The following is a 27657-nucleotide window of genomic DNA, read 5'->3' on the forward strand; positions in this document are numbered from 1 at the left end:
AAGATAAAATCCAACTTCTTTACTTGTTCCATGGAAGCAACACCTGTACCAACAGAACCTGTTTGACCCTGTGGTAGTTCCATATTGAGATCAAGGCCACAATTTAAAAGTTATTAGCATAAATTAGTGTTAATATAGGCATTTTCCTCTTTATCTTATTATGATAAGCAATAAAATAGGCTTATTGCAAATTTGAATATTCCACCTAACATTGTACCTTAACTTAAATAAAAAAAGAAAACTGATTCAATTTTATAAATGTAAACAGCACTCAAACATCTTCTGAATGTCCACCTTAGGTATACCATGTGGATGATAATCTTACGATAAAAAAGCCAACAAAGAGGATAATGATCTGGTCATTTGAATAAAAGACAAACACAATAGTCATTCAATGTATTTAATTTACTGGAGATTACTATATATCTCCTACTATGAAGGAAAATTAATATACCTAAAAAAGATAAAACAGGCTAGACAAATATAGCTTCAAGTTTCATACCTAATATCTGAACTATCTTCAAGTTAGTTGGAATCATTAATTGCATCTACCTATAGAACTGAGGTTTAGACAAGTTAAGTACACTTGTCCAAGATTGCTCTAATGATAGATAGGATCTGAACCCAGGTTTGTCTGCCTCCAAGGCCCATGATTTTAATCTCTATTATACTCCTCCTCCAGGATATAAACTAGCCTTTCTGTCTGTATCTGGACTACTGTATGCAAACCAATTTGAAAACACTACTGAAAATAGAGTAACTTTAGCAGTCATTAGGAGATTCTACAGATAGATTATTATTTAAAAGAGAAAGATATGCTATGCTAAATTTTGTTGAGGGAATCACAAAGAAACAAAATTTGGATACTTAAACATCTTTAAGGATGGGCATTAGTATTTTGACATCAGTGGTCTACCTGTTTCTACTGCTCCAGTCACCACCCATTATGGATATATCTCATCTCTTTTAATTTTGACCTCCCACCCCTAAGGAACATTTGACAATGTCTGGAGACATTTTATACTGCCAATACTGCTACTTTTATCTTGTGGGTAGAGAACAGTGATGCTACCAAACATCCCACTAATTCACACAACATTTAGCCCAAAATGTCAATAGTGTTGAGGTTGAGAAATCCTTCTCTAAATCTTATCAAAAAGTTGTCTGTTAAACTTGGTTTTCCACTGAAGGTCAGGAAAGCTATAATGTGGCAATGTCCCTTTTACAATACCTCTCTTGCTGTATTTTCAAGCCCAATCTTCTTATTTAGTCTTTGGTAGGAACAGAAACAAGTCCTTAGCCTCATACTACTAAGATGGAGTCTTCTGATACTCAATACCTTGGTATCTTTTATAATACTTAACAAAAGTCACCATTCCTGCTACCTGCCTGTCAATATGTGGGCTGCATCAGGATACTAACAAAGCCAAATACTGTACTACCTAACCCCCAGCTCTTTTCTCAAATACTGCAAACCTGATTTACTAACCTGTGTTTTAATTTTACTAAAGATTCATTAGTGATATAAGGAGCCGATAAACTTAATTGTTCATATTAATCAGGCATTAGACACTAGAATAATATTCATCAATTAAATTTTCCACCTGTCTTCAAATCTTCTCTTCCCAGGAGAAAATAATAGAGTACATAAACTATATTTCAATCTATTACTCTACCTTTGATGATAAAGTATAAAATTTAGTATCACCCAGTTTTACTCTATGTGTTTGAAAAATGTATTTTTATTCTTTAATACAATGTTTTCTTGAAGTAAACAATATACCAGAGACTAATGATATAACATGACTTCTATAGCATAGATATTATCATGATCAACTTATTCCCCTCAAACATGAAGGACCTGAAATAAACATCCCGTTAACACAAACTCTATTTCTAATAGCAGTACCAGAAAGGGTGTCATTTACATTTTTAAAAAAGACCATCTGCAATGATGTAATGTTAACATCTTTTGAACCCCTTGAATATTTTGCACATATTTCTCAGATTTCAGGACTCAAACTGGGCTTAAAACTTAATGGCCCAATCACAGCAAAATTGTTTTGGAAGATCTAGTTTAAAAAATCCAAACATTTGATACATGTTGAACATAGAAGATACTGAAGGTATTGAGGAAATGTTTAAAAACTCCTGCCCTCCTCAGTTACCTTCCTCCATTTCTTATCAACAACTAAATGAATGCATCTCCAGAGATTGTTAAGAAGATATTAGGATGATCTAAGCAGAGCCACATTTTATGAGCATGGAAAAATGTTGGATGACTGCTTCAAAGGATCTTCCAACAATAAATTCTAGGGTCAAAAATCTAACTCTACTTCTCATAAAGACAAATATCTTTATTTCCATTATATAATTTTAGACCCAAAGATATTAAATCAACATTATCCAAAAGCACTCGAATAATTTCTTACCCAGCTTCATCTGCCATTTCTTGAAGCAGCATAGCCACTTGGTTCTGGAATAAGAAAATGAGAACTTGTATTTTAATGGTATCACATTTTACATGGTTTTTATGATTTTGCTTTAAAAAAAGAACTGCAAATGACAAAAATTCATTTTTACCGCTGAGTAGTATTCCATTATACACACACACACATGCATGCACGCACACACCACATCCTCTTGATCCATTCATCAGTTGATGGACACTTGGGCTCTTTCCATAATTTGGCTTTTGTTGATAGCACTGCTTTGCAACAATGTAGATGGAACTAGAGGGTATTTGGATAAGCAAAAGAAATCAGAGAAAGACAGATACCATATGATTTCACTCATATGTGGAATCTGAGAAATTCAACAAATGAACAGGGGAAGGGAAGGAAAAATAAGATAAAAACAGAGAGGGAATCAAACTATAAGAGACTCTTAAATGCAGAGAACTGAGGATTGTGGGGGTGGGTTAAATGGGTGATGGGCATTAAGGAGGGCACTTTTAGGGATGAGCACTGGGTATCATATATAAAAGATGAATCACTGGGTTCTACTCCTGAAGCCAAGACTATACTGTATGTCAACTAAGTTGAAAAGGAAGGGACCGGGAGAGGAGCAGGAGGAGGAGCAGAAGCAGCAGCAGCAGAAGCAGCAGCAGAAGCAGAAGAAACACCATAAACAGAAGCAACAGCAGCAGCAGCAGCAGAAGAAGGAGCAGAAGGAGCATGAGAAGCAGAAGCAGAATGAGCAGCAGCAACAGCAGAACGAGCAGCAGCAACAGCAACAGCAGAACCAGCAGAAGAAGCATCAGAAGCAGAAGCAGCAGCAGCAGAAGGAGCAGGATAAGGAGCATGAGAAGCAGCAGCAGCAACAGCAGAAGCAGCAGCAGCAGGAGGATCAGGAGGGGCAGGAGGGGCAGGAGCAGGAGAATCAGCAGCAGCAGTGGCAGAAGCAACAGCAGCAACAGTAAAAGCAGCACAGTGGAAGAAGCAACAGAAGCAGAAACAGAAGAAGCACTAGAAGCTGAAGCTGAGCAGCAGAAGAAGCAGAAGCAGCAGCAGCAGAACTAGTCTACAATTTTTTTAATGTTTGTTTATTTCTGAGAAGAGAGACAGAGCCTGAGTGAGGGAGGGGCAGAGAGACAAAGAATCGGAAGCAGGCTCCAGGCTCTGACCTGTCAGCACAGGGCCCAAAGAGGGGCTTGAACCCACAAATCGTGAGATTATGATTTGAGCCAAAGTCAGACTCTTAACCAACTGAGCCACTCAGTGACCTGGTCTACAATTTTTAAAAGAAAGTTTAAAAAAAATATATTTTTTACCACCAGAGGGAGCTAAATTACTTCAGAAAATAATTTAGTTCTCTCAATAATGTTAAAATTATAAAGCCTTCAACTATGAGGTTATGTGAAAAATATCAGCAATGATGTTCACTTATAATTTTAATCTGAGTAATGTAGCTCTCTTTAATGCAGTGAATCAGTTTCTTAAGCTCTGTTCTAGCCCAATTTACCTGTCTTTTTTTTTTCTTTTTTAAGTTTTTATTTAAATTCAAGTAAGTTAACATAGTATATTACCTTCAGGTGAAGAATTTAGCTATTCAGCACCTACATAAAACAGCCAGCATTCATCACAACAAATGCCCTCCCCCGTACTAACCAGCACCAATTTAGAGCATGAAACTGCCCACCTCTCCTCCAGTAACCCTCAGTTTGTTCTCAACAGTTGAGAATCCACTTTCTGGTCTGTCACTCTTATTTTTATTTCCCCCTATGTTCATCTGTTTTGTTTCTAAATACTACAAATGAGTGAAATCATACAGTATTTGTCTATGTCTGACATTTCACTTAGCATGACACTCCCTAACTACATCCACAACATTGCAAAACACAAGATTTTATTTTTTTTTTTATGGATGAGTAATATTCCATTGTATATATACCACATCTTTATCCATTCATCAGTTGATGGGCATTTGGACTCCTTCCATAATTTGGCTAGGGTTGATAATGCTGCTCTAAATATCTGGATGCATGTATCACTTTGAATCAGTACTTTTGTATCTCTTGGGTAAATACCTAGTAGTGCCATTGCTAGGTTGTAGGGTAGTTCTAACTTTTGAGGAAACTTCATACTGTTTTCCAGAGTGGCTTCGCTATTTTGCATCCCAGGAACAGTGTAAGAGGGTTCCCTTTTCTCTGCATCCTTGCCAACCTGTTGTTTCCTGGTTGTTAATTTTAGCCATTCTGACAGGTGTGAGGTGATAGCTCATTGTAGCTTTGATTTGCATTTTCCTAATGATGAGTGATGTTGAGTATCTTTTCATGTGTCTGTTAGCCATCTGTGACATTCCTTTGAAGAAATGTGTATACATGTCTTCAGCCTATTTATTAACTATATTATTTGTTTTCTGGGTGTTGGGTTTTACAAGTTTTTCTATCAGATATGTCAATGTCAAATATCTTCTCACATTCCAAAGGTTGCCTTATACTTTTTTCATTGTTTCCTTTGATATGCTGAAGCTGTTCATCTTGATGAAGTTCAAATAGTTTATTTTTTCTTTTGGTTCCTTTGCCTCAGGAGATCTATCTAGTAAGAACTTGCTACAGCCAATGTCATAGAGGTTACTGGCTGTGTTCTCCTCTAGGGTTTTGATGATTTCCCTGCCTCATATTTAAGTAATTCATCCATTTTGAATTTATTTTTGCATATGGTGTGAGAAAGTGGTTCAGTTTCATTCTTTTCCATGTTATTGTCCAGTTTTCCCAACACCATTTGTTAAAGAAACTCTTTTTCCCGGGCGCCTGGGTGGCTCAGTCGGTTGAACATCTGATTTTGGCTCAGGTCATGATCTTGCAGTTCGTGAGTTCAAGTCCCATGTTGGGCTCTGTTGCTGACAGCTCAGAGCCTGGATCCTGCTTTGGATTCTGTGTCCCCCCCCCCTCTCTCTCTGCCCCACCCCTGCCTGTGCTCTCTTTTAAAAATGAATAAGCATAAAAAAATTTTTAAAAAAAGAAACTCTTCCCCATTGGATATTTTTTCCTTTGCTGAAGATTAGTTCACCATAAATTTGTGGGTCCATTTCTAGGTTTTCTATTCATTTCCATTGATCTATGTCTGGTTTTTTTTTCCAGTACCATACTGTCTTGATCACTACAGCTTTGTAATATAACTTGATGTCCATGTTTGCGATGCCTCCAGCTTTGCTTTTCTTTTTCAAAATTGTGTTGGCTGTTTGGCGTCTTTTGTGGTTCCATACAAATGTCAATATTGTTTGTTCTAGCTCTGTGAAAACTGCCGATGGTATTTTCATAGGGATTGCAATAAATGTGTTGACTGCTTTGGATAGTATAAACATTTTAACAATATTCTTCCAATCCATGGGCATGGAATGTCTTTCCATTTCTTTGTTTCCTCTTCAATTTGTATCATCAGTGTTTTAGTTTCCAGAGTAGAGATCTTTTACCTCTTTGGATGATTCCTCAGCATCTTATGGTTTTTAGTGCAATTGTAGATGGTATTGATTCCTTGATTTCTCTTTTTGCTGCTTCATTATTGGCGTAGAGAAATGCAACAGATTTCTGTACATTGACTTTATATCCTGATACTTTACTGAATTCATGTATCAGTTTGAACAACTTTTTGGTGGTCTTTTGGGTTTTCTATATAGATGATTTCATGTCATATGCAATAAGTAAAAGTTTGATTTCTTCCTTTATTTGGATACCTTTTTGTTGTCTGATTGCTAAGGCTAGGACTTCTAATACTGTCATACATAATCGTGGTGAGAGTGGACATTCCTGTGTTGTTCCTGACCATAGAGGAAAAGGTCTCAGTTTTTCCTCATTGAGGATATTAGCTCTGAGCTTTTCGTATATGGCCTTTATGACACTGAGGTATGTCTCATCTTTCCCAACTTTTTTGAGGGTTTTTATCAAGAATGAGTGTTGTACTTTGTCAAATGCATTTTTTGCATCTATTATATAGTTCATATCCTTTCTTTTATTAATGTGGTACATCTCATGGATTGATTTGTGAATATTGAAACACCTTGCAGCCCAAGAATAAATTCCACTTGATCATGGTGAACGATTGTTTTAATGTACTGCTGGATTTGATTTGCTAGTATCTTATTGAGAATTTCTGCATCCATGTTCATCAGGGATATTGTCCCATAATGCTTTTTTAGTGGAGTCTTTGGTTTTGGAATAAGGGTAATGCTGGCTTCATAGAACGAGTTTTGAAGTTTTCCTTCTATTTCTTTTTTTTTTTTTTTGGAGTAATTTGAGAAGAATATGTATTAACTCTTCCTTAAATGTTTGGTAGAATTCCCCTGTGTAGCCATCTGTCCCTGGGCTTTTGTTTGTTGGGCGATTTTTGATTACTGATTTAATTTCTTTGCAGGCTATTGGTCTCTTCAAATTTTCTATTTCTTCCTGTTTCAGTTTTGGCAGCTTATATGTTTCTAGGAATTTATCCATTTCTTCTAGGTTGTCTGTTCTAGTTGCATATAATTTTTCATAACATTCTCTTATAATTGTATTTCTGTGGTTTTGGTTATTTCTCCCATCTCATTTGTAACTTTACTTACTTGGGTCCTTTCTGTTTCTTTTTGATAAATGTCACTGTGGGTTTGTCATTAATATTTTAAAAGAACCAACTGTTGGTTTCATTGATCTCTTCTACTGTTTTTTAGCGTCTATGTCATTTATTTCTGCTCTAATTTTATTATTTCACTTCTGCTGTCTTTAGGCCTCATTTGTCATTCTTTTTCTAGCTCCTTTAGGTGTGAGGTTGAGAATTTTCTTGCTTCTTGAGATAGGCCTGTATTACTATATACTTTCCTCTTATTACCACTTTATTACATCCCAAAGGTTTGGACCATTGTGTTTTCATTTCCATTTGCTTCCATTTTTATAAATCTTCTTTAATTTACTGATTAGTCCATTCTTTAGTAGCATGTTGTTTATCTTCCATGTATTTGTGGTCTTACCAAAATTTTTTAATGGTTTACTTCAAATTTCAGAGTTGTGGGCAGAAAATATGTATGGTATGACCTCAAACTTTTGTATTTGTTGAGGCCTGATTTGTGAGCTAGTATGTGATATATTCTGGAGAATGTCCCATGTGCACTTGAAAAGAATGTGTATTCTGCTGCTTTAGGACGAAATATTCTGAATATATTTGTTAAGTCCATCTGGTCCAGAGTGTCACTGAAAGCTTTTGTTTTCTTGATTTTTTCCTTAGATGATCTATGTAAGTGAGGTGTTAAAGTCCCCTACTATTATTGTATTTTTATCAATGAGTACCTTTATGTTTGTTATTGTTTTATATATTTGGGTGTTTCATGCTGGGGGCATAAATATTTACAATTGTTAGATCTTCTTGCTAAATAGTCCCCTTTATTATGATACAGTACCCTTCATCTCTTCTTACAGTGTTTGGTTTAAAATCTCATTTGTCTGATAAAAGTATACCTACTCTAGCTTTCTTTTGACATCCATTAGCATGGTAAATAGTTCTCCATCCCCTCACTTTCAATATGCAGATATCTTTAGGTCTAAAGTGAGTCTCTTGTAGGCAGCAAATAGATGGGTCTTGTTTTTCTATCCATTCTGACACCCAAAGTCTTTCTATTGGAGCATTTAGTCCATTTACATTCAGAGTTATTACGGATAGGTATGTATTTATTGCCATTTTATTACTTGTTTTGTCATTGTTTCTGGAAATTCTCTCTGTTCCTTTCTAGTCTTTTGTCATTTTTGATCTTTCCTTCCCATTCAAAGAGGACCCTTTAATATTTCTTGCAGGGTTGGTTTAGTGTTCATGAACTTCTTTAGTATTTGTTTATCTGGGAAATGCTTCATCTCTCCTTCTATTCTGAATGATGGCCTAGCTGGATACAGTAACGCTGTCTGCAGATTTTCCCCCATTCAACACATTGAATATATCATGCCACTCACTCCTAGCTTGTCAAGTTTCTGTAGGAGATTTGCTGTTAACCTAAGGGGTCTTCCCCTGTATGTTAGGAACTTCCTCTATCTTGCTTTTAGGAATTTTTTATCACTATATATTGCAAACTTAATTGCAATACGTGTTTGTGTTGGTCTGCATTTGTTGATTTTTATGGGAGTTATCTGTGCCTCCTGGATTTGGATGTCTGTTTCCTTTCGCATATTAGTTAAGTTGTAAGCTATTATTTGAACAACTAAACCTTTTGCTCCCTTAGTTCTCTCTTCTTCTTCCGAGACTCCTATGATATGAATGTTATTACATTTTATGGAGTCACTGAGTTTTCTAAGTTTACTCTCATGATCCATCACTCTTTTTTATCCCTTTTGTTCATCTTCATTATTTTCTATAATTCTATATTCTACATCACTTTTTAAAAATATTTTTGAGAGAGAGAATGAATGAATGAATGAGAATGACTAGGGGACGGGAACAGAGAGAGGGAGACACAGAATCAGAAGCATGCTTCAGGCTCTGAGCTGTCAACACAGAGCCTGATACGGGGCTTGAACTCACGAACCACGAGATCGTGACATGAGCTGAAGTCGGATGCTTAACTAACCGAGCCACCCAGGTGCCCTTCTATCTTGTATATCACTTATTCATTTTTCTGCTTCTTCCATCCTTGTGGTCATTACATTCACACGGTTTTGAATCTCAGATTGAACATTTTGCATTTCTGCCTGGTTTTTTTTTTTGTTTGTTTGTTTTGTGTTTTTTTTTTTTTTTTTTTTTTTTTTTTTTACTTCTTTCATCTCTACAGTTAGGGTCTTTCTGATGTCTTCCATTCTTTTCTCAAGCCCAGAAAGTATCTTTATGATTGTTGGTTTAAATTATACATGAGGCATATTACTTACCTGTTTTGATTAAATCTCTGGCTGTGACCTTTTCTTGTTTTTTTGGGGGATGAATTCTTCCACCTCAGCATTTTGTCTATGTCTCTGACTCCTTCTGTGTTAGAAAAGCCTGTTATGTTTCCTGCTCCTGTGAAGAAGGTACTTAGAAGAGGTCAGGTCATATAATGTCCAGGGCCTGGCATTTCAGCATGTGTCTGTGTATGTGCTGTGTGCAAACTGATGCTGTGTTTCAGGTGCTCTATCCCTCAAGCCAGTTGTCTGTAGAGGCTCTTCTTGCCTACAGTGGATAGCGTTTACACCTTGGCCAGAGTGTGATGAGTTTTAACTAGGTGTGCTCTGGTCAGCTTGATAAATGAGACTTGATGTTATTTCCACTAGAACTGAAGCACTGCAGAAATGTACAGTCAGTAGGCTGTATGGTATGAGAGTGAGGGGATTTTGCTGGTCTTCTGGGGAAGATGCCTGTTCTGTTCATCCTTAGGAACATCTGCCTAAGAAAAGCAGTATCAGCAGACTGCAGGTGGCAGGACTTGGTATAAGCAGGTTAGGCAGCGATTTTACAGTGCTTTGCTATTTACTGAAATTGGTTTGTGCTGAGGAAGTGGGGAAGGGAAATGGCATCAGCCAGCTCCTTTACCTGCAGAGATGGGAATCTGTGCTCGCTGCTCTCAGGGAAGCCCTCCCAGAATAGCGAATAATTTTCCTTTGTGTATCCTGTGTTTTTCAATTGCTGTTTTCACACTGTCTCCAGGTTGCTTGCCTACCTAGTGCAGCATAGTGCGCTAGGGCTTTGGGCTGTATCATAGCCAAGCCTGCTGACTTTCAAAATGCCAAACTTAAGGGACCTGGTGTTCCAGAAACCTGTGCTGATCTTCTTGGAGAGGATCTAGCCATGCTGGGAGTGATACAGGTTAGATCCAGAAGGGCATACATGCCAGAGAGGCATGGGATTTGAAGCAAAGCAAGATAAACAGCCTGTGTCTAGGTTAACTGCACTTAGCAAGTGTCTGTGAGCCTATGCTGAGGGGCAGGGGAGTGAAATGGCACCCACTAACTCCCTTGTCCCTAGAGGCAATAACACTTCTCATAGATGTACTGCAAGAAGAGGGAATAGTCTCCTTTCCAGTTCCCCAAGCAATCTGCAGGTTGTGCTATTTGCCCTGGAGATGCTTGACTGTCTTCTCCCCAGGAGCAGGGCTGCACCCTCACAACTGTATCGCAGATGGGCCCTCAGACCTCCCAAATTCCAGTCTTTGAGCCCCACTGGTGGCAAAAACTCATGAAAATGCTGATTTTCTCTTATTTTTCCAGCCAATGGCTTTGAGGAAGTGTTAAAGAGGTTAAACAGGGAGATTAGAGAACATCCTACTAACGAATGAATGGGTCAAAATAGGATATTAAGGAAGAAGTTTAAAAAAATATATGGAAGGAAATGAAAATGAAAACACAATAGTCCAAACCCTTTGGGATGCAGAAAAAGGCAGTCCTAAGAGAAAAATACATTGCAGTTCAGGCCTATCTCAAGAAGCAAGAAAGGAACCAAATATATAACCTACACTCACACCTAAAGGAACTAGAAAGGCAGCAGCAAAGACAGCCCAAAGCCAACAGAAGAAGGGAAATAATAAAGAGTAGAGCAGAAATAAACAATACAGAATCCATAAAAAAAAGAACAGATTAACAAATCCAAGAGCTTGTTTTTTGAAATAATAAACAAAACTGATAAACCCTTAGCCAGATTTCTCAAAAAGAAAAGAGGACCCAAACAGATAAATCAAACCAGGAATCAAAGAGGAGAAATCACAACCAATAACACAGAAATACAATTAGAGAATAGTATGAAAAATTTCATGACACCAAGCCGGACAATTTGGAAGAAATGGAAAAAGTCCTAGACACTCACATACTATCAAAACTCAAATGGGGACACCTAGATGACTCGGTTAGGTGTCTGACTTTGGCTCAGGTCATGCTCTCGTGGTCTGTGGGCTCAAGCCCTTCATCAGGCTCTGTACTGACAGCTCAGAGCCTGGAGTAGGCTTCGGATTCTGTTATCTCCCTCTCTCTGTGCCCCTCCCTTGCTCACGCTCTGTCTCTCTTTCTCTTTCTCAAAAATAAACATAAAAAAAAAAAAGTCAAATGGGAAGAAGTAAAATTTGAACAAACCCATAATGAGCAAACAAATTGAATCGATTATCCAAAATCTCCCAACAAATAAGAGTCCTGGACCAGATAGCTTCCCAGGAGAATTCTATAAGATATTTAAAGCAGAGTTAATACCTATTCTTCTGAAGCTGTTCTAAAAAACAGAAGTGGAAGGAAAGCTGCCAAGTTCATTCTATGAATCCAGCATTACTTTGATTCTAAAACCACACAAAGACCCCACTAAAAAGGACAATCACAAGCCAATCTCCCTGATGAACATGGATGCAAAAATTCTCAACAAGATACTAGCAAATCTAATTCAACACCATATTAAAAGAATTATTCACTATGGTCAAATGGGATTCATTCCCAGGCTGCAGGGCTAGTCCCATATTTGCAAATAAAACAACATGATACATCACATTAATAGAAGAAAGGATAAGAACCATGTGATCCTGTCAATAGATGCAGAAAAAGCATTTGACAAAATACAGCATCCTTTCTTAATAAAAACCCTCAAGAAAGTCAGGATATAAGGAACATACCTTCACATCATAAAAGCCATATATGAAAAGCCCACACCTAATATCATCCTCAATGAGGAGAAACTGAGAGCTTTCCCCTTGAGATCAGGAACACGATAGAGATGTCCACTCTCACCACTGCTTTTTAACATAGTGTTTGAAGTCCTGGCCTCAGCAATCAGACAACAAAATGAAATAAAAGGCATCTAAATTGGCAAAGAAGTCAAACTTTGACTTTTTGCAGATGACATGATACTCTATGTGGAAAACCTGGAAGACTCCACCAAAAAGCTGCTAGAACTGATACATGAATTTAGCAAAGCTGCAGGATATAGAATCAATGTACAGAAATCTGTTGCATTTCTAAACACCAATAATGAAGCAACAGAAAGAGATATCATGGGATCAATCCCATTTACAACTGTACCAAAAACCATAAAATACCTAGGAATAAAGCTAACCAAATAGGTAAAAGATCTGTATGCTCAAAACTATAGAAAGCTTGTAAAAGAAACTGAAGAAGATACAAAGAAATGGAAAAACATTCCATGTTCATGGATGAGAAGAACAAACATCATTAAAATTTTTGATACTATCCAAAGCAATCTATACATTTGGTGCAATCCTAATAAAAATAGCACCAGTATTTTTCACAGAAATAGAACAATCCTAAAATTTGCATGGAACCACAAAAGACACTGAAAAGCCAAAGTAATGTGGAAAATGAAAACCCAAGATGGAGGAATCATAATCTTGGACTTTAACCTGTATTACAAAGCTGTAATCATCAAGATAGTATGGTACTGGCACAAAAACAGACACATAAGACCAATGGAATAGAATATAGAATCCAGAACTGGACCCACAAATATATGGCCAACTAATCTTCAATCAAGAAGGAAATAGTATCCAATGGAAAAAAAAGACAATCTCTTCAGCAAATGGTGCTGGGAGACCTAGACAGCAACATGCAGAATGAAACTGTACCACTTTCTCACACCATACACAAAAATAAATTCAAAATAGATGAAAAACCTAAATGTGAGACAGGAAACAACCAAAATCCTATAAGAAAAAACAGGCAGCAAACTCTATGACCTCAGTGGCAGCAACTTCTTACTAGACAAATCTCCAGAGGCAAGGAAAATAAAAGCAAAAATGAACTATTGGGACCTCATCAAGATAAAAAGCTCTGTACAGTGAAGGAAACAATCAACAAAACCAACGGCATGGGAGAAGATATTTACAAATGACATATCGGATAAAGGGTTAGTATCAAAAATCTATAAAGAATTTACCAAACTCAACACACAAAAAGCAAATAACCCTGTGAAGAAATGGGTGGAAGACATGAATAGACACTTTCCCAAAGAAGACATCCAGATGGCAAACAAAAAATGAAAAGATGCTCAACATTGCTCATCATTAGGGAAATATAAATCAAAACCACAATGAGATACCACCTTACACCTGTCAGAATGTCCACAATAACAACTCAGGAAACATCAGATGTTGGTGAGGATGTGGAGAAAGGGGAGCCCTCTTGCACTATTGGTGGAAATGAAAACTGGTGCAGCTATTCTAGAAAACAGTGTGGATGTTCCTCAAAAAATTAAAAATAGAATTACCTTATGACCCAGCAATAGCACTACTAGGAATTTATCCAAAGGATTCAGGAGTGCTGATTTTAAGGGACACATATACTCCAATGTTTATAGCAGCACTATCAACAATAGCCAAATCATGGAAAGTGCCCAAATGTCCATCTATGATGAATGGATAAAGAAGATGTGGTATATATACATAATGGAATACTACTCAGCGATGAAAAAGAATGAAATCTCACCACTTGCAACAACGTGGATGGAACTGAAGGGCGTTATGGTAAGAGAAGTCAGTCAGAGAAAGACAGATATAATATGATTTCACTCATATGTGGAATTTGAGAAATGTAACAGATGACCGTAGGGGAAGGGAAGGAAAAGTAAGATAAACACAGAGAGGGAGGTAAATCATAAGAGACTCTTAAATACAGGGAATTGATGGTTGATGGGGATGGGGGGTTGGGGTGGGGAAAATGGGTGATGGGCATTGAGGAACTTCTTGGGTGAGCACTGGGTGTTTGTTGTATGTAAGTGATGAATCACATGAATCTACTGAAGCCAAGACTACAATGTATGTCAGCTAACTTAACAATAAATTTAAGAAATAAAAATAAAAATACAATAATCAATAAAAAAGAATTTTACAAGTGAAAAATTTAATTTTTGTTTCAAATAAATAATCTTTACCATTTAAAAAAAAAGAAATACTAATTTGAGCACCTATATTTTATGCCAGTTGCTGCTTTTTAATGCATCAATATGGTATATTAGAAAGGTGATATGTACTATGGTGAAAAATAAAGCAGGGATGGCAGATAGGGAGTACAGAGCATGTGGGTACGCTGTTGATGCACTTTTAAGTAGGATGATCAGGAAAGACATCAAAAAAAAAAAATGACATCAGAATAAAGAACTGAAAGGAGAGTGGGCAATGAGGATATCTACAAGATGGAGGAAAAACATTCAGACTGGCACATGAAATGGATTTTAGACAAAAATGTACTTGGTGTGTTTGGGAAATAACAAGGAAGCCAAGTCCCTAAGTAGAGTAATAAGCAGTAATAGAAGATAAGTTCAGAAAAAGAGGGTGAGGCAGATCCCATAGGGTATTATAGGCCATTGCAAGGAATTTGGCTTTTAATTTGAATCAGATGTGGAGCAACGGAAAGGTTTTGAGCATAAGAATGACATGATCTGACCTGTTTTAATAGGATCACTCTGCTATGTCAAGAGCAGACTGTAGATATTACTAAATTGCTTTCCAAAGTGGTTATGCCAATTTAAATTGTAACTACTCATTAGCATGGTATGAGAATTTGGGCAACTAAGTGTGTTCCATCATATCTCTATTTCTTTTGTAAGTTTTGGTTGAGTTTTTATGAAGAATGTTTTGTATATATTTGAATGTCCCCAGTACCTAGCACAGTACCTGAAGCAGGTGAAGGTGCTTAGCAAATGTTGGGTGAATGAATCTCAAGATTTTTTAGAGCTAAAAGGCATTTATATATCATCATATCCAACCCCTACATTTTATAGCTAAGGAAACTGAAGCCCAAGGTACTGAGTATCTATCTTAAGGTCCCAAAGTTAATTAGTGGTAAAATAGGGATCAGAAATCCAAGTGTCCTGACTTCCAAGTCATTTTTCAAATTCACTTGTGTTTCCTAAACTTGACTGATCATAAACTCATCTGCAGATCAACTCAAGGAACTTGAATAAGAATCAGAAACTCTAGGACAGTGCTTCCAAAACTTGGTGCATAAAAATCACTGAGAATCTTGTTAAACTAATTCTGATTCAATACATCTGTGGATAGGGTCTGAATTTCTACATTCCTAAAGAGGTCCCAGATGATACTGATGTTCCTAATTCTTGAACCACACTTGGGGGACAAGGCTTTAGACATATAAAATGTCTAAATATATACTCACTATAACATATACACACGAATTCTTTCTTTTTCTTAACTCTAAAACCTAAATATAGGCATGTTCTCTTATTATTTACCTCTGTGAAAAGAGTTATATAGAATAAAATTTTGATGGATGGTCATTGATTTCTTCCTAATATGTCTTGTAAATTTACAAGATTTAAATTTTTTTTTTTTTATGTTTACTTATTTTTGACAGACAGAGCATGAGCGCGGGAGGGGCAGAAAGAGAGGGAGATACAAATCTGAAGCAGGCTCCAGGCTCCGAGCTGTATGTACAGAGCCCGATGCGGGACTTGAACTCATGGACCTCGAGATCATGACCTGAGCCGAAGTCGAATGCTTAACTGACTGAGCCACCCAGGTGCCCCTAAATTTACTAGATTTTTAATATTGTTTCCATGTTAGCAAATGAAGTAATGGTAACAAGTTCTTTGTTCGTTTGATTGACTATGTGATAGGTGCTGGGGTCAAAAAAAAAAGGGATAATGAAATAAATTTTCTATATGGATATTTGAATTTCACAAAACTTTGTTGCTTGCTCGTGTTACATGGAAACTAGTTTCAAATTTTAATTTTTTTGTAGCACATCTCTAAGTTGCAGGTTTTGAAAATATCCTGGCTTTATGACAAATAATTGATCTTGCAATTTATTATTTGGTCACCTGTGACTTGTGCATAAATAACACTCCAAAAAAGTACATAAGGAAGCAGAAGAGTATTTGCAATGAGATTAATTAGCTGAGGATTAGGATAATACCTAATACCCACTAGCCTCAATGAGCCTCTAATGCAATGCCTTCACCAAAAAATACCACTGGAAGCAAGGTAGAACCAAGTCCTATACTTTTGAGACAGCTGATCTAATATAATTCTTAGAATTTCAAAACAGGATAAGGGATGTCATCTCCCAACATGTCCTCAGGAATCTGGAGCAGAGCGTACTTTTCTTACTTACATTTTGGGGAGACACTATGTTTAGCGCACATTCTGGAGATGATTTAGGCTCAAAAGCCTTTATATTTTTATGTTGGGTTATTTTAAAAAGTTATCCGAAGTAGAGAAAGTCTTCTTACCTGGTGCTACTCATTGTGTCTTCCATTTGTTGTGTTTGAGCATAAAGTGTTTCAAACTGGTGTTCAAATTTGTCCATCAGGGCAGAAATCTGTAAATAGAAATATGGTCATAAGAAAAACTTACACTGAAAAGATGCTATCTTAACATCAAATGATTTTTTTTTTTACCTTTTCAAGATTCATACTCCTCAATGTACCATCAATAGACTTGACTACACCTGCCATAGACTTAGTTACCTATTGGGAGTGTTAAAAAAGATTGAGCATCCTAAAAGTGGTCTCAAAATTTATTCAGTCTTTTAAATATATTACTTACAGATCAACTTATGAAATTTGTCTACCCTTTCCTTAACAGTAAAAATACAATATGTATTTCTTGTCTGGCACTGACCATCTTTTATTGACTCTTCATTGGAAGACAATTAATTAGACCTTAGTTTTTAAAAGCCACTTTCAAAATCATTTTCCTCACTAATCGCTTTGACTATGTCTCTCCTGACCATGAAGGCCTTTATCAGCATGCTCTAATAGATGTAGCTATCTGACAACTCAAAATACACATTGAACGTAAATCAATAGTTCCTATTATTTACAAATATTAAGCCTTACCTTGCCCATTGTTACTGCAATTTGAACTCTGGCTGCCACAGCATCAACTCTAGCACTCATTCTCAAAAAATTAATTGCTTGGTTCCTCTGGACGATTGCATCTTCAGCATGTATTCTTGCAACTTCTATATTGCCTCTCTGAATGGCCTGTTTTAAACAGAGCAAAATTAAATAGTGGCAAAGACAAAGAGCAAGAGTAAATATTGGCAAAGAAAGGGAGCAAAAGTACAGCCATTTTTAAAAGTTTCCCCAATTAACCTATTTTAACATTATTTAAGAGATTTTATAATTATTTTTTAAGAAATAAAATAATTTATACTTTACTTTTTAAATTATAATTAGAAAACATGATTAATAGGTTAGGAAATTAGAATGAAGTTTAAAAATTTGCCCATAATTACATCATTGAGCCACCATTATTATAGCGTATAGTATTCCAAGTAAATAATATATTACAATATAACTTTACTACAAAAGTACATGTGTATACTGTGTTTTTACCCAGTATTTTGAAAAATAAAAACAGCTTAATTCATTAAATACATAACTGCATCATCATTTCTGAATGCTGTGTTGTATGTACCATTAAACAGGGCTTTCCTATGCTCCTCATAATACATAAAATGATTTTAGATGTAACACACACATAAGTATCTTCATTTTAATTATGGATTCACACTTTTCTTGCTATAATAGCTTTGGCCAGGGCTAAAGTTAAATGTAAATTTATAGAAAAATATGAAATAGTTCACGTGGTCTTCCAATAGAGCAAAACAGAGAAGATACAGAAGTGACTGAAGTTTGAGAACACGGATCAGTTAATATCCATGATTGCTGGGTATTTAGTTTGTTTCTAATTCTTTAATAATATAAACACCAATGTGATATACTAGTATATGCAATCTCACACACTTTCCAAGTTTTTTTTTACTAGTTAACATCCATAACCACACAGCTACACATTTTTTCTTGCAATGAGAACATGTAAGATCTACTCTCTTAAGAACTTTCAAATATACAATACAGTATTATTAACTATAGGCACCATGGTGTGCATTACATCTCTAGGACTTATTTTATAACCAAAATTTTGTACCTTTTCACCACCTTCCCCATTTTGCCTACCCCCCTCCCAACATCCCACCTCTGGCAATCACCAATCTGTTCTCTGTATATATGAGCATTTTTTTTAAGATTCCACATAAACATAAGTGAGATTATATAGTATTTGCTTTTCTCTGACTTATTTCACTGCTAAGTTTTAATGACCTCAAAGTACATCCATGTTGTGGAAAATGGCAGGACTTCCTTCTTTCTTTGTGGCTGAATAAGATTCCATTGTACATGCATTCTACATTTTCTTTTCCCATTCATCCATCAATGGGCACAGGTTGTTTTCATGTCTTGGCTATTGTAAATAATGCTGCAATGAACATTAGGGTAAAGATATCTTTTTGACTTAGTGGTTTTATTTCCTTTGGATAAATACCCAGAAGTAGAATTCCTGGGTCATATGGCAGGGTTTTTTTTTTTAATTACTTGAGGAAACTCCATTTTGTTTTCAACAGTGGCTGCACCAATTTACATTTCTACCAACATTGTACAGGTTTCACTTTTCTCCACATCCTTTCCTACACCTGTTTTCTTCTTGTCTTTTTGTTAATAGTCATTCTAATAGGTGTGACTTGATAATTTACTGTGGTTTTTATTTGCATTTCCATGATGATAAGTGATGCTGAGAACCTTTTCATGTGTCTCTTGGACATCTGTATGTGTTCTTTCGGGAAAAAAAAATGTCTATTTGGATCCTGTGCCCATTTTTAAATTTTTTTAATTCTTAATTTTTAAATTTTTTTAGACAGAGAGTACAAGCAGGGGAGAGGGACAAAGGGGGGGGAGAGAGAGAGAGAGAGAGAGAGAGAGAGAGAGAGAGAGAGAGAGAATCTCAAGCAGGCACCATGCTCCTTGCAGAGCCCAGCGCAGGGCTTGATCCCACAGTCCTGGGATCATGGTGTACTTTGAGGGCATTATGCCAAGTTAAATAAGTCAAGAAAGGTGCCCATCAACAATACATTACAAGGATAATACACTATGATCAAATGGGATTTAGTCCAGGGATGCAACGATGGTTCAACACACAAATCAAATAATATGATACAACACATTAACCAAATGAAGTCTAAAAATCATAATATCTCAATAGACATGAAATTGGAATTTGACAGAATTCAGCATCCATTTATAACAATTCTCAACAAATTAGATACAGAAACACTATACCTCAATGTAATGAATGCCACATATGAAAAACCCACAGCTAACATCACCCTCAATGGTGAAAAGTTGAAAGCTTTTCCTTTAAGTTCAGGAGCAAGACAAGGATGCCCACTATCATCACTTCTATTCAACATACTGTGGCAAGTCCTACCCAGATCAATGAGGCAAGACAAAGAAATGAAAGGCATTGAAATCAGAAAGGAAGAAGTAAAACTGTCTCTATTTGTAGGTGGCATGATGTTACATAGAGAAAACCTTAAAGATGCCACCAAAAAACTGTTAGAATAAACGAATTCAGTAAATTTGCAGGATAAAAACCAACATACAAAAATTGTGTTTTCACATACTTCTAATGAACTATTAGGAAAAGAAATGAAGAAAACATTCCCATTTACAGTTGCATCAAAAATAATAAAATACCTAAGAATACATTTAACCAAGGAAGTTCAAGACCTGTATACAGACAGCTATAAGACTTTGTTAAATTGAAAGAGACACAAATTAAGGGAAAGATATTCTATGCTCATGGATTGGAATAATATTTTTAAATGTACATATGACCCAAAGCAATCTATATATTTGGTTCAATCCCTATCATAATTCCATTGGCATTTTAACCAGAACAAACAATCCTGAAATTCATATGAAAACACAAAAGACCCCAAATAGCCAGAGCAAACTTGAAAAAGAAGAACTAAGATGGAGACATCATGCTTCTTGACTTCAAACTATATCACCAAGCTGTAGTAATCAGAAATTTGGTACTGGTATAAAAACAGACGTATAAATCAATGGAACAGAATAAGGAGATCCAGAAATAAATCCATGCACATATAGTAAATTAATTTATGACAAAGGACCCAAAAATATACAATGAGGAAAGGACAGTCTCTTTAATAAATAGTACTGGAAAAACTGGACATTCACATGCAAAATAATGAGATTGGATTGCTGTCACACCATACACAACAAATGTCAAAACGGATTGAAGACTTGAACATAAGAAAGCATAGGCAATATGCTCCTTGACATTGGTCTTGGTATTAATTTTTTGGATTTGACACTAAAGCCAAAGGCAAGAAAAGCAAAAATAAATGAGTGTAACTACATCAAACTAAAAAGTTTTTCACAGCAAAGGAAACATTAACAAAATGAAAAGGCAACCTATAGAATGGGAGAAAATATTTGCAAATTGTGTATCTGGTAAGGTTTTAATATCCAAAACATATAAAGAACTCATGCAACTGAATAACAAACAGAAAAAAATCTCATTTAAAAATGGGCACAGGATCCTTGGGGAACCTGGGTGGCTCAGTCAGTTGACCATTTTACTCTTGATTTCAGCTCAGGTCATGATCCAAGGGTTGTGGGATCGAGCCTCATGTTGGGCTCTGCGTGGAGTGTGGAGCCTGCTTAAGGTTCTCTCTCACTCTCCCTCTGACCCTCTCCCTTGTTTATGCTCTCTAAAATTAAAAAAAAAATGTTTCATGTATTATGAAATGTGGTGTTTTAATATTTTGTTGAGGATTTTTGCATGTATGTTCATCAGGGAGATTGGCCTGTAATTTTATTTCTTATAGTTTCCTTGTCTGATTTTGGTATCAGGGTAATGCTGGCTTTGTAAAATGAGTCTGAAGTGTTCCCACTTCTTCTATTCTTTGGAAGAATTTGAGACGGATTGGGATTGTTTCTTAAATGTTTGGTATAATTCAGCAGTGAAAACAGTTGGTTCTGGACTTTGTTGTGAATTTGCATATTTTAATACTGCTGTGTTTGTGTGAGATCTGAAACTTCAAAACTCATTTTTGTTTTCAATATACAAAAATATCAAACTAAATTTCTTTTCATGCTTTCATTTCTTAAATTAATTAATTATTTATTCATTTAAGTTCAAGTTAGTTAACATACAGTATAGTATTGGTTTCAGGAGTAGAATTTAGTGATTCATCACTTACATATAACACCCAGTGGTTATCCCAACAAGTGGCCTCCTTAATGCCCATCACCTATTTAGCCCATTACCCCAACCACCTCCCCTCCAGCAACCCTCAGTTTGTTCTCTGTACTTAAGAGTCTCTTGGGACACCTGGGTGGCTCAGTCAGTTAAGCATCTGACTCTTGATTTTGGCTCAGGTCATGAACTCACAGTTCATGAGTTCAAGTCCCGTGTCAGGTTCTGAACTGAAAGCTCAGATCCCACTTGGTTTCTGTCTCCCTGTCTGACCCTCCCCCACATGTGCTCTCTTGCTCTCTCTCTAAAAATAAACAAACACTTAAAAACAAATAGTCTTTTATGGTTTGCCTCCCTCGGTGTTTATCTTATTTTTTCTTCCCTTCCCCTATATACATCTGTTTTGTTTCTTAAATTCCACACACAAGTGAAATCACAGGATATTTATTTTTCTCTGACTGATTTATTTCACTTAGCATAATACCCTTTAGCTCCGTCCATATTGTTGCAAATGGCAAGATTTCATTCTTTTTCATCGCCGAGTAATATTCCATTGTATATATACATATCACATCTTCTTTATCCGTTCATCAGTCAATGGACATTTGGGCTCTTTCCATACTGTGGCTATTGTCAATAGTGCAGCTATAAACATTGGGGTGCACGTGCCCCTTCAAATCAGCACTCCTGTATCCTTTAGATAAATTCCTAGTGTAATTGCTGGGTCATGGGGTAGCTTTTTAAATTTTTTTGAGGAACCTCCATACTGTTTTCCAGGGTGGCTGCACCAGTTTACATTCCCACCAACAGTGTAAAAGTGTTCCCCTTTCTCCACATCCTCACCAATATATGTTGTTTCCTGAGTTAATTTTAGCCATTCTGACAGGTGTGAGGTGGTACCTCCTTCTGATTTTGATTTGTATTTCCCTGATGATGAGTGATGTTGATAATCTTTTCATGTGTTTGTTAGCCATCTGGATGTCTTCTTTGGGAAAGCATCTATTCATATCTCCTGCCCATTTCTTCACTGGATTATTTATATTTTTGGTTATTGAGCTTCATAAGTTCTTTATAGATTTTGGATACTAACCCTTTATCAGATATGTCATTTTCAAATATCTTCTCCCCTTCTGTCAGTTACCTTTCAGTTTTGTTGATTATTTCCTTTGCTGTGCAGAAGCTTTTTATCTTAATGAGGTCCCAAAAGTTCATTTTTGCTTTTATTTCCCTTGCCTCCAGAGACATGCTTTCTTTTTCCTGTAGTTGTTGGGCTTATGTTTTTAGAAAAGGATAATCCTAATATGTCAATTTTAAATTTACTTTTTCTTCTAACTCAGCTTAATTACTTCCATCTTCTTTTCTGAAAGTTTTCTTCCCTTAAAAGTTGTCTCTATTAATAGTATAAATAGGTACCCGGACAGCTCAGTCAGTTAAGTGTCTGACTTCAGCTCAGGTCATGATCTCACACTCGGTGGGTTCAAGCCTTGCATTAGGCTCTCTGCTGACATTTTGGAGCCTGGAGTCTGCTTCAGATTCTGTGTCTCCCTCTCTCTCTGCTCCTGCCTCTCTCTCTCTCTCTCTCTCTCTCTCAAATAATAAACATTTTTTAAAAAGAGCATAAAAAAATACATAAAGTGACTCAATTTACGGCTTGAATGTATGCTATTACTAAAGATCTAAATATCTAAAACAATGGGGTGCCTGGGTGGCTCAGTCGGTTAAGCGTCTGACTCTTGGCTTTGGCTAAGGTCATGATCTCAGGGTTCATGCGTTCGAGCCCCACATTGGGATCCACTCTGTCAAAGTGGAGCCTGCTTAGGATTCTCTCTCTTGCCCTCCTCTGCTTATATTCTCTCACTCTCCCTCTTAAAATAAAAAAAAAAGTTAAAAAAATTAAAAATAAATGTCTAAGGCATTTAAATATTTTAAAATATATAAATACACATGTGCATAAAAGAGTTAACATAGAAAACCTGAAAATGCTATCCTTAGACAGGTCTAATTGCAAGTTTGGCACTTGGCTGGCACCTAAGAACTTGGATTTGAGGTGGGTTCACATCATTCCCAGAATGGTTAAGAGTGGCTTGCTCTATCTAAACTGTACATACAGTGTGGTTTATGTCAAACACTGGATATCCTTCTGGGAAACTAAAATTTTGGTGTGTGCTAGGCAGAGAATGCCTCCATGACTACTAATAAAAGTGTTAGACTTCTAGGGGCACCTGGGTGGCTCAGTCAGTTAAGCGTCCAACTTTGGCTTAGGTCATAATCTCGCGGTTTGTGCGGCGGTTTGTGAGTTCAGGCCCCATGTCGGGCTCTGTGCTGGCAGCTCAGAGCCTGGAGCCTGCTTCAGATTCTGTGTCTCCCTCTCTCTCTGCCCCTCCCCTGCTCATTCTCTGTCTCTCAATAATAAATAAACGTTAAAAATTAAAAAAAAAAAGTGTTAGACTTCTAGGCACAGGAAAACTCTCCTTCCTGGCAGAGAAAATTACACACATGTTGTCACACTTTGTTGATAGAAGAATTAAACTTGTCCTGTGTGACTCCACTAGAGAGAATTCTTGAAAGCTTGAGCCCAGATTCCTCCAGACTTTGCCCCATATGCCTTTTCCCTTTATTTATTTTGGGTTGTATCCTTTTAGGGTAATACATCACAGCCATGAGCACAACTATATGCTGAGTCCTATAAATTTTCCTAGCAAATACACAATACATAAACCAAAACATACATTAATGCTATGTAAAGATTATTATTGCTATATAAATTAATGCTATTTTAGCTATTTAGCATTAATGCTATATAAAGATTATTCTTGCATATAGGCTTTATACTTCTCAGTAAGAGTAGTTTTGGCTACAAACCAAAGGATAGTCTTCAGCTATAGGTAACTGAACAGTTACACTCTGTCTTGTGAGGAATACTTGCACATATAAATAATAATGGTTACTTTTTATTTCTTACTGTTGGATAGTAAATAATTACGTAAATAGAATTTGGTTTAGAATGCTAAGGCTGGTAATCTTTCCTCAATATAAAATAAAATGATTCAAGTACTCTCACATGACTGTGACCACTTCATGAGTTTAAAAAAAGGAAAATGTAAAAATGACTTGCCTTTTTAATCTTGGTCTTTTCAGTCTTTCCTTCTTTATCACATTTCTTGGCATTCCTATTAAGTTCTTTTGCAGCAAACTTCAAGTTAAATAGATGTTTTGATAATACATATTAAGGCTATTCAAAAAAGTTGATTTCCCAGCCTAACTACCTGCAAACAAGATATTAAAATCATAAAAATTATCAGATAAAATTATGTTATTTAAACCAACTAATTACAAAGTGCAGAAACTGAATATTTTTTATGTCTTTCACATTTGTTTTCTATTAAAAAACTTAATGATATGGCAAGAAAGATATAATAGCAACTTTATGGTAGAGAAACCTGTCAGACACCACCTTTCCAAGGATAACATCACCAGTAATAAGATATTTCAACATTATTTATCTTCTGAAATGATAAACTGAGAAGGTACACCATCACCTCTATGGTGGCATTATTATGTTGTTGCCGAAACATACTCTCAATGTACTCAAGAGAAAACATCAGGTAATTCTGAACTGAGAAACATTCCATGATGTAAGTGACCAGTGTACTCTTCAAATGTCACATTCATAAAATGCTGAAGAAATGTCACAGAGTAGAGAAGACTAAGGAGACATACTGACTAAATATAATATGGAATCCTGGATCGGATCCTAAAACAGAAAAAAGAACATCAGTGGAAAAATTGGTGAAATCCAAGTAAGATCTATAGTTTAGTTAATAATATTGTCGTGATTTTTTCCTCTTGTTTATACTATGGTTATATAAGATGTTAACATTAGGAGAAGCTTGGTAACTGGTATATAGGAACTTTGTTATTTTTGCAATTTCTTTTGAAAAATAGCCTAAAACTATTTTAAGATTAAAAACTCTAAATTAAAAAAGAAAAAAATACGATGGAAAGAAAAGTACTCTGTTCAACAAGATCCCAATAAGCAATACTATAAATCTTTTATTTTCATGACACACCCAAAAAAACCCAAATATGAAGTATATGCACATTAATATGACAAATCAATGTGGATTATTTCAAAACAACTGGTTTGTGTAGATTAAATTCCTACTTAGAAAGATTCTATGTGTTTTCTGCTCTTTAATTTCTTTTTTTACATTTATTTATTTTTGAGAGACAGAGAGAGAGACAGAGCACAAGTGGGGGAGGGGCAGAAAGAGAATGAGACACAGAACCCCAAGCAGGCTCCAGGCTCTGAGCTGTCAGTACAGAGCCCAATGCGGGGCTCAAACTCACAAATCATGAGATCATGACCTGAGCCGAAGTCAGACGCCCAACCGACTGAGCCACCCAGGTGACCCTGTTCCTTAGAAAAAGGTAAAATACATTTTTTTAATCTTGATTCTGTATTTCTTCAGGACATCTACAAAAAAGATGTAGAATTTTTTTAAAGGTACACATACACCAGATAGTTTAAAGGAATTATTTTTTGATTGATTATATCACTATCAGTAAATAGGAATTATTTGATTGTTTTATTTACCAAAGCTAAAACATCAAGTAAGCTACCTTATTCATCTCTCAATGTTTTTATGGTTCTAATTTAACACCTCCTTTATGGATAATGATAGGGATGAAGTGGCTACCCTGAGTATTTTTCATTAGCAGATAATCCTGGAATTAAGAAAGTACATACATGTGTATGAATTTGTGGGTAATTTTAATGTAAAATATACTTCACATTTATAAGTAAGATTAATTTCAGCTAACTGAGAAAGTTATAGTTCCTTTTATAAATAGGGTTTCTTAACCTAAGCACAATTGATATTTTAGGTCAGATAATATCAGACTGATATTTTGTTGTGGTGGCCATCCTGTGAATTCTAGGAAGTTTATCAGCATCCCTGGGCTGTGCCACTATATGACACTAACACCCAAATGCAACAACCAAAAATGTCTCCAGCCATTGTCAAGTGTCACGTGGGAGGGGAAAAAAACCAAACCCTGCTGAGAATCTGAATCACTGATATAGATGGAAATAAAGAAAAAAAAGAATGAATTTTTCATTCACCAAATCATCTTCCATATAGAATTATCTCTGCAAAAAAAAAAATCACTATAGCTAAAACTAAATTAAGAAGCCAATTATTTTGGATGATTTCATTTCATTAATATATTCTTTGTTGCTTTTAGAGAATGATTTCAGCTTCCCTTAAACGTGAAATTTATTATAAACTGCAAAAACTGAAGATAGACTATGCCTATAATAGCCAACCTTTATTCAATATCAATAGTTAAAACTAATCATGGTATAAAATATTGGCCAAAAATATAGAGGATCCATCACAAAAGAAAATGTAATGCAACAAAGCGTTTTTCCCCTTCATCCTAAAAAGACATGAACCCCTTCCTATACATGGAAGCCCATAGATTTAGGAAAACACCTTGAAATACTAGAAGAACTACAGATGTCTTTTTAAATACAGAGTTTAGCTGGCAAAAAAAGAAAAAAAAAGTAAAATCATCAGGGGAAAGAACCAAAGTGAAAGAAGAAACTATCAATAGTAGGTAAGCACCTAAGCAAAGCCCCCATTGGGCCCATACAAGATGAGGTGCTTAAACTGAACTTTCTGAATAAAGCTAGAACACCTGAAGGCTACAATATTAGCATAAGTGTGGGAAAGAAAAGTCTTATCAGCCAGCTAAAAGAAGAGGAATTGACAAAGTAATGGTCATTATGGGCCTTGTTCACAGCTGGGGATAGAGCAAACTAGATAAAGAAAATTAGATAGAGCTGAGAGAATTAGCAAACTAAATATAGATCTGAATGTAGAGTGAAAAGTAATGGTAATATGGAAGAGAGGCTTAGAAATGAAGAAAACAGAATAAAAAGTTCTAATATCTGAAATCTCACGAAGTTTCCATATAATAAAGGTAATGTGGGAAAGGTTATATTCAAAGAAATAATGCCTGAGAGTCTCCCATAACTCATGAGAGGAATAATTTTTTTTAGATTCAGAAAGGACAAAGCGGAGTCCCAAAACAGATGCATACAAAGTAATCCACACTTAGATACAATTTAGTAAACCTCAGAGTATCAAAGACTAAAATAACCTTAAAAGAGATAGTGTGAAAATTCAGATTACTTACAAAAGCCCTAAAATCAGA

General features: G+C 35.9%; 1 protein-coding gene across 4 annotated transcripts; it reads right to left on the bottom strand.

Annotated features, from left to right (window-relative positions):
* Positions 1-304: 304 nt before the first annotated feature.
* On the bottom strand, positions 305-17784 carry LOC106987301 (charged multivesicular body protein 1B2-like). Of its 4 annotated transcripts, none has more exons than XR_008289789.1 (4): positions 17208-17341; positions 16599-16687; positions 9320-9446; positions 305-2476 (listed from the first exon to the last, which is right to left on the bottom strand). XR_008289789.1 is itself a non-coding variant. In XM_015085564.3 (4 exons), exons 1-4 carry the CDS (start codon positions 17265-17267, stop codon positions 2392-2394), a joined length of 303 nt encoding a protein of 100 aa, XP_014941050.3. In that variant the 5' UTR covers positions 17268-17784; the 3' UTR covers positions 305-2391. The 4 variants fall into 4 exon arrangements, 3 of the variants coding, with proteins under 3 accessions (XP_014941050.3, XP_053057384.1, XP_053057385.1); XM_015085564.3 differs by lacking the exon at positions 9320-9446 and adding an exon at positions 16767-16835 and having other exon boundaries at positions 17208-17784; XM_053201409.1 differs by lacking the exon at positions 305-2476 and adding an exon at positions 16767-16835 and having other exon boundaries at positions 9220-9410; positions 17208-17784.
* Positions 17785-27657: the final 9873 nt, after the last annotated feature.

This window comes from Acinonyx jubatus, chromosome X (genome assembly GCF_027475565.1).
Source record: "Acinonyx jubatus isolate Ajub_Pintada_27869175 chromosome X, VMU_Ajub_asm_v1.0, whole genome shotgun sequence".
NCBI classification, from domain to species: Eukaryota; Metazoa; Chordata; class Mammalia; order Carnivora; family Felidae; genus Acinonyx; species Acinonyx jubatus.

What these genes read in the sequence shown, in the direction of transcription:
- LOC106987301 (XM_015085564.3), bottom strand. Translation starts at nt 17,267, where the DNA reads ATGAGTGCTAGAGTTGATGCTGTGGCAGCCAGAGTTCAAATTGCAGTA. An exon ending in TTGCAGTAACAATGGGCAAG is followed by an intron (nt 16,836 to 17,207) that starts GTAAGGCTTAAT and finishes CACTCCCAATAG; the next exon opens with GTAACTAAGTCTATGGCAGG. An exon ending in GACACAATGAGTAGCACCAG is followed by an intron (nt 2,477 to 16,598) that starts GTAAGAAGACTT and finishes TTCTTATTCCAG; the next exon opens with AACCAAGTGGCTATGCTGCT.